This window comes from Vulpes lagopus, chromosome 8 (genome assembly GCF_018345385.1).
Source record: "Vulpes lagopus strain Blue_001 chromosome 8, ASM1834538v1, whole genome shotgun sequence".
Lineage (NCBI taxonomy): Eukaryota > Metazoa > Chordata > Mammalia > Carnivora > Canidae > Vulpes > Vulpes lagopus.
Window position 1 is genome coordinate 29,952,723 of NC_054831.1, and position 17,224 is coordinate 29,969,946.

General features: G+C 45.2%; 1 protein-coding gene and 1 pseudogene across 1 annotated transcript; both read right to left on the reverse strand.

Moving 5' to 3' along the window:
* Positions 1-582: 582 nt before the first annotated feature.
* Positions 583-4,655, reverse strand: LOC121498173 (protein Shroom1-like). The gene is given in 3 exon segments (XM_041768259.1): positions 583-3,846; positions 3,849-4,343; positions 4,346-4,655. Coding segments are annotated over 3 exon segments (2,565 nt in total). The 5' UTR covers positions 4,395-4,655; the 3' UTR covers positions 583-1,825.
* Positions 4,656-9,701: 5,046 nt separating this feature from the next.
* On the reverse strand, positions 9,702-16,041 carry LOC121497680 (annotated as a pseudogene).
* Positions 16,042-17,224: the final 1,183 nt, after the last annotated feature.

The window sequence follows — 17,224 nt, forward strand, 5'->3', positions numbered from 1 at the left end:
TATTTTTCTGGAAATCAGAGTATCATTTGCTTGAAATGACATTTGATTCTCTTTATTTTCATTCTATGTGTCTTTAAGGCTAATTTGTTATTTGTAGGTAATGTATTATTGAATAGTTTTTATTTTTAAATCCATTTAGCCATTCTATGTCTTTTTATTGGAGAATTTAATCTGTTTACATTTAAATTAAGTGATTGATAGGTAAGGACTTAACATTGCCATTTTGTTTTCTGTTTTGTAAATCTACTCTTCCTTGTTTCTTGTCCTACTGTCTTTTCATGTTTTGATGTATTTTGGTACAAATATTCTTTGACTTCTTTATCATGTTCTTTTGTCTAATAGTTATAGATTTTTCCCTCTATGAGGCTTACATAAAAATATCTTAAAAATTATAATAACATATTTTAAGCTGATAAATTTTATAGATTTCTAAATCTTATACTTTTACCTGTCCCTCATATTTTAGGTTATTGTGACTACAATTAACATATTTTTATATTTGTTACTAATAACAGATTATTGTACCTATGGTTATTTTTACAATGTTTGTTCTTTATTTTTTTTATTTTTATTTTTTTTGGCTTTAAATACACATACACATGCCTTTTAATGTGCCCAACTTCCAAAAATACACTGAACATTTGCATGAACAATGTTCTTGGCCCTGGCCTTTGCAGCTGCAAATACTAAAGCACATTTTCCCATGTATATTTGAGAACTTCACATTGACTCTGTGTACACAGGCCTGATGCACAAACAGAAGGGAGTGTGTGGCCTCTGTTTCATTCCACACCAGCACCTAACTCTCCGCTCCCAACCCCAGCTCACCCCCAGCTTAGCCTGTTCGGCCCACAAACAGAGCGGTCTCTCCACACCTCAGCCCCCACATTCTAGATCTCCAGGTCTCTCACGGCTCACCTTCAGCTCCCATGCCCAACAGCCCTCCTCAAGCCTGGTGGATCCAGTGGGGTTTCCAAAGAGAGCTGGATAAACTCACTTTTGATAAGATAATTGGAAGACAAAGTTCCTTCTGAGTCTTGGAATAAATGTCCCTGAATTCGTCAAGGTTTTTAGGCAGCGAAGCTACTGAATCTATTTTGTGTATGGGGATATTCCCTATCCCTTAAGTCTTGAAGGAAAGCAGTTACCCTCACTTCTGCTATTGAGCTTGGAGGCTTGGGTAAAAACCAGCAAAGGAGCAGGAGTCGGCCAATCAGGCCTAGGCTTTTGTGGTAGTGATGTGATCACCAGAAGTGCTAGGGATTCCTGGTGGCAGTGGAGCTGGAAGGCCTGGCATCCTCTTGGTCCCTCCTGGTTTCAAGCCTGTATCCCAGTCTTCCTAAGGATTCTCAGACCTGACTGATGTCCTCCAGCAAATCCCTCTTCTGCTCTAGTCAGGCAAGGTTGGTGTCCATTGTCTGTAAACAAGATTCCTTCCCCAAGCTAGGCTCCAGGTGACACACATACTTCCCACATCTATTATTAGTAAGATAGAAAAGAAAAAACTGTTTTGCATAGTAAGTTCAGATGCTCCTCTAATTTGTCTCCTCCTCTCTCCGATCAACCCAGACAGAGCCTCTCTCCTCACAAAAAGGGGGAATACTGTAGTTTTAAAATTCATAAATTAATCACCAAATAATCCACAAGAAATGGGTAAAACCACATGAAAACACTTAGAAGTGTCCTAGGAAGCCCTGGCCTGGGTCTTCCACACTGGCCCTGCCCCATCCCCATTCCTCCGCCCCGCAAAGGGAAAGCACCAGTGTCACCCCCAGTTAGGTGGGTGAGGGGCAGGGGCACTGCTCCCCACTCCCACTGCCTGTCATTAGATGAGGGGTGGCAGGAAGGGCGGTTTATCAGGAAGACAGGCCTCCGGGGGCCAGGCCAGCCTGGGAGGCAGGGGATGAGGGCCAAGGTCGCTCCTGACTGCGTCGAGCTGGTCCTGAAGGAGCCGGACCCGCTCATCCAGGCTGCGCTGCTGGGCCAGGACGGCCGCCTTGCCGACCAGCAGGGAGTGATAGGCGCTCAGCTCCTCGGGGGGCAAGGCCTGCACCAGCACCTCACGCAGGGCCCGTTCGCGCCGCGCCACGTGCTCCTTCAGCTCCTTGGCATCTTCCTGCTGCCGCTGCAGGAGCCCCAGGCGCTGCAGCAGAGAGGCCTGCTCGTCTGGGTCGCTGTCCGCACCCGCCCGGGCCAGGGCGCGCTGCACCCGGGCCAGGCGACTGCCCAGCAGCAGCAGCAGGCCAAGCACACGCTCTATGTCGGCCATGAACCTGCTGAACCGCTCTAGGTCACGGGGAGCGCAGGCCTGCCCCACCGCGGCCTCCAGAGCAGCCCCGCGCCTGGCCCAAGCCTGGGCCGCCTGGTGCAGCTGCTCCTGCTCGGCCCGAAGGTTCCGCAGCATCGTTTGAAGGAGGTCGGCTAGCTCCATCTTCTTGGCTTGGATGCTGCTATTTGGATCAGGGAGATGCTCGCCACAGGCCTGGTCAGGCACAGAGCGGGTGGTCTGGTTTTCAAACCTTGTCTCCTCCTGAGAAGTTGGCAGGAGCTGGCTGCAGCCTGGCTCAGGACTACCAGCAGCCTCTTTCCCAGCCTCCTTGCAGGCTGGCCTCATTGCAGCCCAGACCTCGGCTAAAGGAATCAGCCCATCTAGCAGGTCCAGGGGTGGCTCTGGGCTGGGACAGGAAGTGAGAGTGTCACTCATAGAGGGATCCAGTCTGGCCAGCTCCTGAACCAGCTCCTCAAGGCGAGGACTGGGCCATGTTGGCCTAGAACCGGGCTGGCCAGGGGCCAAAGCCTCGGCAGTACAGCCAGGAGCTCCTGGGGTATTGTTGCTTGGAGGTCCCAGGACATCAACTGGGAGAGGTTTGAGCGGGTCACTCTCTGTAGCTGCAAGTGAGTCAATGGTCAGCAATCCATTGGTGTGAAAGGTTGCTATGTCACCATTTGCAGTCCCAGGGGGCCTATAGTATATGGTCCCAGAGACACCCGCAGAACCATGTATCCTCTGGTGGCAGTCATCTGCCCTTGCAGTCTCTGGGTGTTCATGGAGGGGATGCTCTGGGGGGACTGTAGCCTGGTCAGCCCTCTGGCCTGAGCCAGTTCCATACCGCTGGTCAGAGACATGGATACTGGTTGGGCTTTCTGGGCAGGTATGGGTGTCTAGAGGTGATCTCATTTTGGCCAGGGGGACTTCTTCCAGGAAAACCTCATCATCTGGAAGGGATGGGAGCCGGGTACACCCAATGCATGTCTCTGAGGCCCTCTGTTCACAGTCAGCAGGACTACTTTGGGGATACACTGCAGAACACACCACTGCAGCTTCCTTCTGAGTCAGGAACCTGGCAAGTTGGGCCTGAAGCAATGGTCTAGGGGTTTCTGCTCCTTGGGGAACAGCCTGGACAATGGGCATGACCCCTCCTGGACCTCCCCAGGGAGCCAAGACTTCCCCTGACGCGCTCTGGCTCCGACCGGAGGGCCTATAGGCGTCACCAAGCTTCGCGGACCCGGGTTCCGGGTCCTCCGTGCCTCGGGGCGGCGACTCAGGCAGCCATCTGGTCTGGTGGCCTTGGAATTCCGCCAGCACCCTCCGCTCCTGCTCCTGGGTCCCGGGCCTGGCGAGGCCAGAACTGCAGGCGGCCTCACCGGAGCGTCCCCCTGCCGACCCACCGCCCCGCCCCACGCGATCTAGCTCCCCGGGCTCGGAGAAGCACCACTTCCGCTGCTGGGTGGCGAGGCGCCCCCGGCCCACGTTTGCCCTGGCGGCGGCGGCCCCGGGGCGCGCGGGCTCCACCTCCCCGCCCCCGCCGGCCGGGTGGCTGAGCGAGGCGGAGCGCGGGTGCGCCCGGGGGGCCGCGCGGGGGCGGCGGGCCGCAGGCGGGCGGGCAGGCGCCTGCGGAGCTCCTTGCGCTGGAAGGACGTCTCCCGGAGCACTCGCCGCTGGGCGCCCTGCAGCCGCTGGCGGTACGCGGCCCGCGAGGCCGGTGGGCTGGGCGGCTCCTCCAGCCGCGCCGCCGCCGCCGCCGCCGCCGCCGCCTCCGCCTCGGCCGCCAGCGCACAGAGCAGCGGGGTGGCCTGCCGGCTGAGCGGCCCCGGCGGCCCCCGGACCTCGGGCGGCCGCGGCCCAGTGCGCGCGGCGGCCGCGGGCCGGGGCTGCGCGGAGGTGCGAAGGCTGCCGGCGGGGCCCGGGCCACCCCACACCACGCGCACGTAGTCCCAGTCTAGGTAAGGGAGGAGGTCCGTCCCAGGCGACGGCGTGCGCGGCTCGGGGGCAACGGAGGCCGCGGAGCAGGAGCTGTAGGCCGAGTCGGCGCGCGCGGACAGCCGCCGCAGGTCCAGGCTGCGGTGGACGAGGCTGGGGAGGCGCGGTCGCCCCCAGGCCCTGGGGCCTCCATGGCTGCGCAGGTGAGTGCGGGGCTAATCTCTGTACCCTCAGGGCCTGGCACGTAGTCGACGTTACAGAAATATTTGTTGAGGGGTGCCTGGACGGCTCAGTTGGTTAAGCGGCTGCCTTCAGTTCAGGTCATGATCACAGGATCCTGGGCTCCAGCACTCCGTTGGGCTCCCTGCCAGTGAGGAGCCTGTTTCTCCCCACTTCCCCTGCTTGTGCTTTCTCTGAACTCCAGCCCGAGACGCGCTCCCGGCCGCGCGGTGACATCAGCGCCCGGGCCCGGGCTCCCGACCCCACCCTGTTCTTTATTTTTTGGACTATAGTTGTCAGTGAACCATTATCAAATTACATAATCTTGTACTATATATTTGTGTTTTTACCATTCCAGTGAGTTTTATGCTACCTTTTTTATGTTATTAAAAAGCTAATTAGCATCCTTTTATTTTAACTCAAAGAACTTTCTCTAATTTATCTTGTAAAATGGGTCAAGTGGTAATGAACTCCCTCAAGTTTGTTTATTTAGAAAAGTCTATTTCTCCTTAATTTTTAAAGAACAGCTTCCCTGGGTACAGTATTCTTGGTTGGCAAATATTTTCCTTCAATATTTTCAATATATCATTCTATTCTCTTCTGCTCTGAAGTGTTTTGGTTAAGAAATATTAATAATTTGTGGGGGTTCCCATGTATGTAACTTTTGTTTTATCCCACTGTGTTTAAATTTGTTTGATTTTCGACAATGTCATTACAATGTGTCTCACTGTAGCCCAATTTAGGTTCAACCTATTTGGGGCCGTTGGGCCTTGTAGACCTGGATGTCCATTTCTCTCCCCAGATTTAGGAGGTTTTTCACCTTTAAATATAATTTCTTAAAATCTCTTCTTCTCTTCTCCTTGGAATTTCCATAATGTGAATATTGTTTCTTTATATCGTGTCCTAGAATTCTCATAGGATTCTTTATTCTTTTTTTGTTCAGCTCCTTGGAGTGGATAATTTTTAATTTTCTGTCCTCTCGGTCACTGACTTTTTTGTCTGCATGGTCAAGTCTGCTTTTGAAACTCTATTGAATTATTCAGCATAATTAACATATTTTTCAACTCTAGAATTTCTATATTTGTGTGTTTATGGCTTCTGCTTTTGTTGAACTTCTCATATCATTCAAGTAGTGTTCCTAATTTAATTTATTTGACTGTATTTTCTTGTAGCTCCCTAAGGTTAAGATTATTCTGTATTCTTAGTCTAACAATTGATCTTCATTTCTTTTAGAGCAATTCTAGAGCTTTATTAGTTTCCTTTGGTGGTATCATATTTTCCTGGCTTTTTGTTTTATTCCTTGTATTTGTATCTGCTCATTTGAGTCATTAGATTTCTCCTCCATGTATTTTAGTTTTGCTGAAAAGACAGAGACGGATCTTCCCCAGCCAGTTCATGTCTGCCAGTAATGTCCATGGCAGGTGGGACCTGTTATTACTCTGTTTCTGGGGGAGGCAACTGTTTAAGATTGAGGTCAAGGATGCGTGAGTCTGTCACTGTCTGAAAACTGTTGTATGTATCTTGGTTCCCTACTAAGGTGAGGTTATAGGATGGTTGTGTGGATTTTTTGGTCAGGTTTATTAGGTACTTGGGACTAGGTACTATATTCAGTAGTAGATGGAGCTATGAATTAGCTTTTCTACCCTGACAGGGATTTAGGGTCTGAATGGACTATTTGGGAGACCCATATCACATAAGAGTGTGCACTGAATTCCCTCGTTAAGTGAGGCCATTAATTTTGTTCTGTAGAAAAGGAAAGTCATGAACTGTGCATTCTGTTCATGTGCCAATGTAGGCAGGGCTGTTAGGTTGGCTATACGGTGTCCCATATGCTTCAGTTACTTTCCCTAGTCTGGCAGGCTAGAGGCTATATTCAGCAATGAGCATGGCTCTAAATTAGTTTCTCTGCCAAGACAATGGGAGCAGCAGTTCTAAAGCCACTAAAGCTCTTTATCTTTTTTTTTTTTTTTTTTTTTTTTTTAAGATTTTATTTATTTATTCATGAGAGGTGCAGAGAGAGAGAAAGAGAGAGAGAGAGAGAGAGGCAGAGACACAGGCCGAGGGAGAAGCAGGCTCCATGCAGGGAGCCCGATGTGGGATTCGATCTGGCGTCTCCAGGATCAGGCCCTGAGCTGAAGGCAGTGCCAAACCGTTAAACCGCTGAGCCTCCCGGGCTGCCCAACTCTTTATCTTATCAAGATGACCCTTGCCCTAAATTTCCTGGCCAAACAGGTTCACTTTTTTGTTCTGCAAACTACTAGCTTACCTGCCCTTCTCTTAGCACAAGTGCCACTAAGCAACTTCTAGGTGTTATCATCAGCCCTTCTACTCAGATTGGGCTGGGAGCCACAGCAGTTGGGCTGTGTCTTAGCATTTCTCCTACACCCCTCAACCATGGCAATGAACAATCTGTTCTCTATTACTATAAGTCTGATGATTTTAGATTCCACATATAAGTGAGATCATGCATTATTTGTCTTTTGCTGACAGGCTTATTTACTTAACATAATGCCATCAAGATTCATCCATCTTGTGGCAAATAGCAAATTTCCTTGTTTTTATGTGGTAGAATATTCCAGTGTGTGTGCGTGCATAATACAGATCAGTAGGCATAAAACATTTGGCTATGGAGTCGGGTTACACAGTGGCATCAAAAGCACTCACTGCAACAGCACTACAAAGTTCAGGGTTTATTAATGCACTTATAACTGAGTTATGGGCCAGTCTGGAATATGGAAGAGATCATGTTAGAGCAACCCATCTTCTGCCTACTCCAGTGGACCCTATTTTCTGGAATCATCAAAAGTCTTTCTTGGATTGGTGAACTTGATACCTGTTTATGAGCTGATAGTCAATCAAAGCAGAATATTCTATTTGTGAAGTTCCATCAAATGTTATTGATATAATAGACTTAGAACTTTGAAATAAGAAGCTAAGATCTGTTCTTTATTCAACTATGAACAACCACACATCTTTGGTCTAGGTGTCCCAGTAGTCTTCTATCTGCTGCCAAATAATTTGCTAGATTTACAACGTCAGCATAAAGACAAAAGTCAAATAACTTTCTGAGGAAAAGTTTGTATTTTATTCTTGCTTTTTAATAAGTTTTTCTTGGGCAATGAATTTGTTTCATTGTAAAAAAAAATACACATTTCCTTTATCCACTCATTATCCATTCATCATCCATCAACACACACTTAGGTTGTCTCCATGTCTTGGCTATTGTTAATAATGCTTCAATGAACATGAAGGTTTAGATGACTTTTCCAGAGGCTGTTTCATTTCCTTCAGGTATATGTCCCAAACCCTGAGATCATGACCTGAGCCAAAGACAAATGCTTAACCAACTGAGCCACCTTGGTCCCCAGCTTATTCTCTTTTGACTTGATATTTGTGTGTGGTATAAGATAGAGAACCAGTTTCATTCCTTTGTATGTGGCTGTCCAGTTTTCCCAACACAATTTATTGAGGATACTGTTTTTTTTCTCATTGTATATTCTTGGCTATCATGTAAAAAGTTAATTGACTATATATGTGAATTTGTTTTATTCTGATCCATTGATCTATATTAGGTCTGAATTTATGCCAGCACCATACTATTTTTAATTACCATGGCTTTGTAATATAGTTTGAACTCAGAAAGCCTGATGCCTCTGCCTGATTTCTTTTTCTTGTCAAATTGCTCTGACTAGGACTTCCAGTACTGTGTTGACTAGAATGGTGAGAGTGGACACCCTGACTTATTTCTAGTCTTAGAGGCACACTTTTAGCCTTTTACTCTTATAATGTTTGCTGGGGGCTTCCCATATATGGCTTTTATTATATTGAGGTATGTTCCTTCTATATTTAATTTGTTGAGAGTTTTTTTTTTATCATGGATGGATATTGAATTCTGTCAAATGTTTCTTCTGCATCTACTGAAATGATATTCCTTATCCTTCATTTTATTAATGTGGTACATTATGTTGATTGATTTATAGATGTTGAGCCATCTGTGAATCCAGGGAACAAATTGCATGTGATAATGATGTATAATCCTTTTATTTTTAAAATTTTCAATTTATTCATGAAAGACACAGAGAGGCAGAGGCAGATGCATAGGGAGAAGCAAGCTCCCCATGGGGAGCCAAGTGCGGGACTCAATCTCAGGTCCTCAGGATCATGTCCTGAGCCAAAGGCAGATGCTCAACTACTGAGCCACTCAGGTGCCCCTGTATAATCCTTTTAAACATATTACTGAATTTGGTTTCTTGAGGATTTTTAAATCTGTGATCATCTGTGATATTGGCCTGAAATTTTCTTTTTCAGGGTGGTATTATCTGATTTTGGTATCAGGGTAATGTTGGATTCATAAAATATTTCCTTTTTTTTAAATTTGCATTGTCTGCACATTTAATCACTTTAAAACCTCTAACGTTATCTCATGTCCATTAAATAGAACCAACTATTCTGGGTCTGTTTAAATTATAAGAGAAAAAAACCACTGGGTACCAACGCAGTATCATAAAATTGGCGAAGCTGGCCCCAAGGGGGAAGGGGGGGTGAGAAAAGAGAGGACACCCATGGGCAGGTGGCTGGGTGCTAGGAAGGACTAAGAGAGATAAAGAAAAGGAGGCTCTCAGATGACAGACTGTGCTAATGGAAGAAATGCAAAAGGCACATCAGAAGGAGATTTGAGGAGCAAAACAGGTCAATGCTTTCTTCACCAGGGCACAGTGTTAGAGGGGCCTCAATACCAACACCTGCCACCCCTAGCCATTGAAAAAACAGTCCCCCATGAGTCCTTCACACCATGAGCCCCATCTGAAACATGGATGATAGGTTGCCCCTCCCACTGTGATCCCCTTTCCCAGGGCTCAGCTGGCTTGCCTGCCTGCCTCTTCAGGACTTGAGACTAGTTACTCCTTACTCCTCATCAATATGCTGCAGCCACATACACCTCAGGGCCAGAGTAGTGGGGGAATAGGAGAGTGGACAGTGGGTGTGAGAAGGTGGATCATCCATTTACCCACCTTTTAATGGGCTATCCCCATTAAAAATACAAAAGAAAAGGGGCACCTGAGTGGCTATTAGGCATCTGACTCTTGATTTTAGCTCAGGTCATGATCTCAGGGTCCTGGGATCAAGCCCCACATCAGGCTCTGTGCTCAGTGGAGAGTCTGCTTAAGGATTCTCTCCTTCCCCTGTCCCTCTCCATGATCACTCTTTCTCCTTCTAAAATAAATATTTTAAAAATATTTTTAAAATCAACATATACAGTGAAGTATCACAAAATGAAAATATATCCTCCCTGTGATCCTCACACCATCCCTCCTCACCATCCACTCAGTATTTCTGGGACTGTAAATGTCAGCCCAGGCAGCCCTGAGCTCTGAAAACAGAGTTGGGCCCTGGCAGGAGGGGAAAGAGGCTGAGAAGGTAAGGTGGTCAGGACCCCAGCATAAGGTGGTCAGGCCAGCCATGTTCAGCAGGCAGCCAGGTGAGCAAAGAGACAAACATCATCATGCGTACATGTTTACCCTGGAAGCACCTGCTTTGCCTTGTCCTTCCTCTGATTGCTGTTTCCTCCTCAGGCTCACCAGAGATGGGGTTCAAGATTAGAGATACTAAAGATCTTGGAGAGGTGGCCTTCTCCTTCAACCTCCTAGGCCAGTCTCCCTGCTGCCTAGATGAGGAGCGGGGGAACCATTAGTGCTTTAGAGGGACAGAACAGAATAGGGACAAGAGCTGTAGCTCAGGTCAGGAATCCTGAAAAAGGACTGATCCTTTTCACTCCTCATGGAACTCTGGCTGGCCGCTGGACCTTGGAAAGCTGCCCTAAATGTTCTACTCCTTTCTCCACTTGAAGGGGGTCCTACAGGTGGGATGAGGCCCTCCCTTTCCCCCAGCTGCTCCTGGGGCCCTGCCTCAGGCTATCCAAGGGTAGAATGGGAAGCAGTCTGTGCCCCTCTTGCCTCCTAGCTGGGGTCAAAATCCAGTCCCAAGATAAACAAACAAACAACAACAACAACAACACAACACTTTCATGAATTAAAAAATACCCAAGGAGTGAGATGGGCTTGAAGGGCCAGGCATAGGTACTCATGGTCTGGGATAACGGTGGTCCTCTTGCTCTGGCCCTCCGTCATCCTCTTCTGAGTCAGATGGGCACTCTTCCTTCCAGGCTTCAGGGGGCAGCCCCTTGTAGGAGATGAGGCTACAGTCTACAGTGTACACCTTCACCCCCCAGAAGCTGAAGCTACAGTGCTGTTGTAGGACCACAAAGACAGTGATAAAGACCAGTATGCCTCAGGCAAATATGAGAGCAGCAGCCCTGCTGTTTGCCCTTAGCCAAGACTCCACCTCTACCTTCTGGAGTGGCTGCTGCTCAGGAATTTAAGGGTGCTCTGGCTCTACTGGGAACTCATCTGCTCCACAGGGTTTAGGGAGGCATGGCAGGGACAACTGAGGCAGCCTGTAGGGGCCAGCCCTGGCACATGGCATGCAAGGTGTGGCATGGGGCACAGATGCTGGCCCGCATGATCTCCACATCATTCTCAGTGCTACTGACTGGAAATATGAGTCTTGATCTCTCGGGAGGTGTGTGCAGGCTCTCAGGGCCATGACACACAGCACAAAGGTGAACTTAGTGTCCCATAGTTGTTGGCTTTGTTGGTGTTTTCAGTCTCCAGGACCCACTTGCCAGAAGACTTCTCATTCCAGGAATGGATTACTATGAAGACCAGGTTCTTAAACCCATCTGTGGAGTAATTGTCTGACGTGGCAGCCAGCAAGGTGGAACAGGTGCCTGTAGGGCTGACCAGTTGGACAGCCAAGTAGCTATGGCGATAGTTGGAGAGGATGAGGTGGGACAGTGCATGCTCCAGTTGTGTGCTGTGGCTGAGCTTCCCCAGGCAGGCAGGGACAGTCTTTTGTACCTCAGTTGTTTCCTGATGTACTTAGACTCAGTGGAGGTGTCCATGATGCACTTCCTCTGTGGGACCACTGCCATCCAGTTCTAGGCCAGGCTCACCACAGCACCTGTGTCCAATATCCTGTACCATATGAACTGCTCACCTTTGGGCCCACACCATTGCTGACGCAGTCATTAGCAATGAGGTAGGCTGTCTTTGAAGTCTCACCAGGTGAAGCTCTTTCTGGCTTCCAAGACGAGAATGATGGTGCCAGCTGCCAATGGGGCAGAGGCCTACATCCCTGTGTGAGACTCTGTACACTTCTGAAAATCCTAGAAGCATCCCCTATCTGCTTCTTGCTCTGGTTGCTATGGCTATAGGTAGTGGCCAGTGTGTACGAGCAGGCTTTGCTATACCAGAACACATTGCCAAGCTTTGTGGTGCTGCTGAGGGACAGCATGTAGATATCGGTTACAATTAGACTTGTCATGCTCTTGGCCCTCATTTCCCAAGGCCCAAAGATGAAGCCCATCCTCTGTGGCTCTGGCTAACTTCCCCCAGAAGTTGGCCTCCTCAGTGAGATAGGTGGGTCCATCCATGGGCTTGCCATTGATACTTGGGGCCCTAGCTGGCACCATAGATGCGGATGTGGTTGGGGTTCAGGCTTAGGGGGTGTACTCCTATCACGTCTATCATCTCACCATACAACATGTGTACCTCCCCGATGCAGGCATTGTAGTCTACACCTAAGCCACAGATACTATTGTTGGCCACTGCAGCCTCCTGGCCCGTACACTGTGTGCCATGCCAGTTGTCATTCGTCTGTGTGTACTAAGACTGGAGGTCAGGGCAGCCCAGGTGGCTCAGTGGTTTAGCACCACCTTCAACCCAGGGCTTGATCCTGGAGACTGGGGATCGAGTCCCACATCAGGCTCCCTGCATGGAGCCTGCTTCTCCCTCTGCCTGTTCGTCTGTCTGTCTGTCTCTCTCTCTCATCTCTCATGAATAAATGAATAAATTAAAAAAAAAAAAAAAAAGACTGGCGGTCAGGGTCCTGGTCATTGTCATCGAAGCTGGCCCCAGGATCATAATTACCTGCCAAGTCTGGGTGGTTCTTCTCGATTACATCACCCAGAATGGAGACAGCAATGCTGTACCCCTGAATGCAAGCCTCCTTCATGTTAAGGTCGCCCTGGGTGATGCCAGACAGGTACCACTGCTGCTGAAACTTGGTGTTCTTAGGCTCCTGGTATGCATCCCTTTGGGTCCTTTGCTTTGCCACCAGCTGCTCCAGCCACTGTAATTGAGGCTCCCTCCAGAGTCTACTGTGTTCCAGATGGTGAGGCAACTGGGACTGCTTTGTCACCTCTCAGTGCCAGAAGTGGTAATAGTTGTGAATATCTGGCACAGGATGAAGAAGCCATTCTTATGTGCCAGGCTGTCTGCTGCAGCTGGGCCTTCTGGAATGCTTGCTTACTCAGGTGTTGGTATAGACCTTCTGGTCACAGGCATGGCTGCCACCAGGACCAAGGCACCTGCTGAAGCAAACTAGGGCCTCAGCTTCATGGTGGAGACAGGTGGCCAGGACCCCGGAGCCCTGGGACTCCTTGGTCATAGGGACTAGGTTCTCAAGTGCTTCCTCACTGCCTGTGCCCTGGGTGCTTACTGGCAGGACCATGGGGTGGAGCAAGGTGGGGCTGTGAAAAGAGTTGGAGGGCGGTCGGCTGCAGTCAGGGGCTGGGGATAAGTTTTCCAGGTGAGTGCTGTGGTGGTTCCTGTGCCCCTGGTGAAGTAAAGAGCACTACTGTAGGCGGGAGTGGGGTGTGTGCTTAGCATCCTCCCTTGCAAGGGACCAGTGTCACCACAGAGAGGCTAGGCCGGTGGTTTCCACACAGCCAGCCACCAGTGCAGGGTTGGGCTTGGGCTAGAGCTCCAGCTCCTTAGCAGGTTCCTCCTCTGGTTTTTTGGAAGAGTTTTAGAAGAATTGGTGTTCATTCTTTTGTAAAAGTATGATAAAATTTACCAGGGAAGCATGTGGTCCTGTACTTTCTCTGCTCACATTTTTTTGATTAATGATTCAATTTCCTTTCTAGTAATCCATCTGTTCAGACTTTGTATTTCTTCATGATTTAGTCTGGGTAGGTTTTATGCTTCTAGAAATTTCTCTGTTTCTTGTAGGTTGTCCAGTTTGTTGGCATGTAAGTGTACAAGGCAGTCTCTTATGATCATTTGATTATTTTGTGTAACAAATGATATACAGTAATGCCTCTTTCATTTCTAATTTTGTGTATTTCAATCTCTTTTTTCTTAGTAAATCAAGTTAATGGCTTGCCTATTTTTCTTGAATAAGCTCTTAGCTTCATGAATATTTTCCATTGTTTTTTGGTCTCTATTTCATTTATTTTCACTCTGACCTTTGTCGTCTTCTTTGTACTAAGATTTACTTTGTTCTCTTTTTCCCTAGTCTTTGAGGTACAAAGTCAGATTATTTGAGCTTTTCCTTTTCCTTTTTTTTTTTTTTTTTTTTTTAAGTCTAGCTGTTTATCACTGTGAACTTGCCACAGAACAGCTTTTGCTGGATCCTATTAGTTTGGAATATTGTATCTGCATGTTTGTATCAAGATATTTTTTTCTCTTTGACTCATTGCTTGTTCAGTAATATGTTGTTTTGTCTCCACACATTAATTTCCAGTTTCATTTTTCCAAATGACTTCTAGTGTTATACCATTGTGTTTGGAAATGATGCTTGACATGATCTCTATCTTCTTAAATTTATTAAGACTTATTTTATGGCCTAATACATAATCTTCTGGAGAATATTCCATGTACACTTGGAAGAGTGTGTATACCACTGGTTCTGGATGGAATGTTTAATAAATATCTGTCATGTCCATTTAATCGAATGTGTCATTTAAAGCCATTGTTTCCTTAGTGATTTTTTGTCCATTGTTGAAAGTGGGGTATTGAATTAATCTGCTATTATTGTATTGCTACTTATCCCCTCAGGTCTGTTGATATTTGCCTTATATATTTAGGGTCTCCTATTTTTTCTGAGCCTCATATTGATTTTTCTATTTGATTTTTAAGTATTATCTTTTATAAAATCTTTTAATACTATGTACCAATATTTCATATTTTTTGTTTTATTAAGGTCTAACTTAAAGTATACTCTGTTCCCTAAATTTTACAGTTGTTGTCTAGTAATACCATGATAATCAAATGTTGAAAATTTTAATTCCCCGCAAGTTTCCTAGTATCACTTTGCAATCAGTTTGACCCCCAACTCCCAGCCCCTGGCAACCAGTGATGTTTTCAGTTTCTATACTTTTGCCTTTGGCAGAATGTCACATAAATGGAATCATGCAATGTAAGTTTTGGGTCTGGCTTCTTTTACTTAACAAAATACATTTGAAATATACATATCTTGTTACTTGAATAGTTTTTCTTCCCTTTTATTTGTAAGTATTACTATCATACAAATGTTCCACAGTTAATTATATATTTGCCAGTTGAAGGACATAAGAGTTGTTTTTTGTTTGAGGAAATAAAGCTGCTGTAAACATTCAGATGGGTTTTTGTCTGAATGTGTTTTCATTTCTCCTGAAGAATACCCAAGAGTGGGATAGCTGGATTATATGATACATATGTTTAACTTTATAAAATATTGGAAACTGTCTTCTAAAGTGGCTGTACCACTTTAGTTTTCCACCAACAAGGTATGAATATTATAGTTGACCCACATCTTCATCTGCATTTATTGTTAGTTATTTGCTTTTTGCTTATTTCTCATTTTAGTCATTCTAATAGCTACATAGTGGTATCTTATTGTGGTTTTATTATGCATTGTCATAATGACAAATAATGTGGAGTATCTTTTCATAGGCTGATTTTTCATCCAGGTATCTTCCTTGGTAAAGGGTCTGTTTATATCTCTTATCCATATCGTCAGTAAGAAGTTTGTTTTCCTAAATGTTACACTTTGAAAATTCTTCATGTATTTTGATTACAAGTCCTTATCAGAATTGTGATTTGAACATTGTCACTTGAAGATCAAAAGTTTTTTATTTCTATAAATTCCAGTGGATCATTTTTTTTTCTCAAATGGATTGTGCTTTGTTACCATATCCAATAACTCTTTGCCCAGACCATGGTCACAGATTTTCATGTACAAGTTCTTCTAGAAGATTTAGGGTTTTACATTTAAATTTATTTCTAAGATCTATTTTTAGTTAATTTTTGCTTAACTTGTGAGGTATCTGTTGAGATGTATTTCCAATTATAACAGGATTATTTGTTAAAAACCATCATTTCTCCACATAATTGTCTTTGCCCTTTTTGAAGAAATCAGTTGATTACATTCACATGGTTCTGTTTCTGAATTTTGCGTCTGATTTCATTGATGTGTTCTAATCTTTTCACCAATATTATTCTGTTTCTCCAACTATACCTTCAAATTAAGTATTGAAATCAAGAACTGTGAGTCCCCTAACTTGTTCTTTTTTATATTTATTTGGACTATTTCTGTTTATTTGTCTTTTAATATAATTTTAGTATCAGCTGGTTGATATGTACCCAAAAAAAGCTTTCTGGAACTTTTGTTGGCATTGTATAGAATTGATAGATAATATTGGGGAAATTTTACATCTTAATATTGTCTTCAGATATATGAACATTATATATTCCTCTTTTTACTTAGATATTTTTAAATTTTATCCAGGTTTTTTTTTTCAGTATACAGAATATATATAGACATCTATATATATATATATATCGATCCATTGCTAGATTTGTACCTAAGTATTTCTATTTGTGTGTTACTTTTAATAGTTTTTTAGTTTGTTGTTGTTTTTGCTGGCATCTTTAGGTTCTTCCATGGAGTACTATGTCATCTGCAGATAATGATAGATTAACTTTTTTACTAAATTGAATGTCTTTTATTTCTCTTTATTGTCTGATTCCTGTAGCTAGGGCTTCTATATGTTCAATAGCAGTGATGAGAAGGAACGTCCTTGTCTTGTTCCTGACCCCAGAGGAAAAGTACTGTTTTTCACAATTGAGTGTGATATTAGCTGTTGATTTTCATACATGGCCTTTATTATATTGAGGTATTTTTCTTGTAAATCCACTTTGTAGAGAGTTTTTATCTTGAATGGCTGTTGAGTTTTTTTCAAATACTGTATTCTGCATTGAGGTGATCATATGATTGTTACTCTTTGTCTTTTCATGTTGATCGATTTGCAAATATTCAGGCATCCCTGCATCTCCAGAACAAATCCCACTTGATTGTGGTGAATTATCCTCTTAATGTTTGTTGCATGCAGTTTGCTAATATTTTGTTGAAGATTTTTGTATCTATTTTCATGTCATGTTGATCAATTTGCAAATATTCAGGCATCCTTGCATCCCCAGAACAAATCCCACTTGATTGTGAATTATCCTTTTAATGTTTGTTGCATGCAGTTTGCTAATATTTTGTTGAAGATTTTTGTATCTATTTTCGTCAGGGATATTGGCTTGTACTGTTTCATTTGTTTGTTTTTGTAGTGTCCTTGTCTGATTTTGTTATCAGGGTACTGTCAGCCTCATAGAATGTATTTGGGAGCTTTCCTTTCCCTTCTATTTTTTTGGAATAGTTTGAGAAGAATAAGTATTAACTCTTGTTTATGTGTTTGGTAGATTTCATCTGTGGGTTACAAGCCAGGGGTTTCCAAGGAGCCTTACACAGGGTGTACCCTGGCAGAGTAACTGGAACCAAAGCAGGTGTAAGACAGGAGGTCCCAGGGTATTCATCCTGGAGGTGCTCTAGTAATCCATCTGAACCTGAAGTTATGTGGACCTGGAGTATTTTGGGGTACTTTGTACCTGTATCACCTTTGCAAGATTGCTGGAGCTGTAGTGAGCACTGACCAGC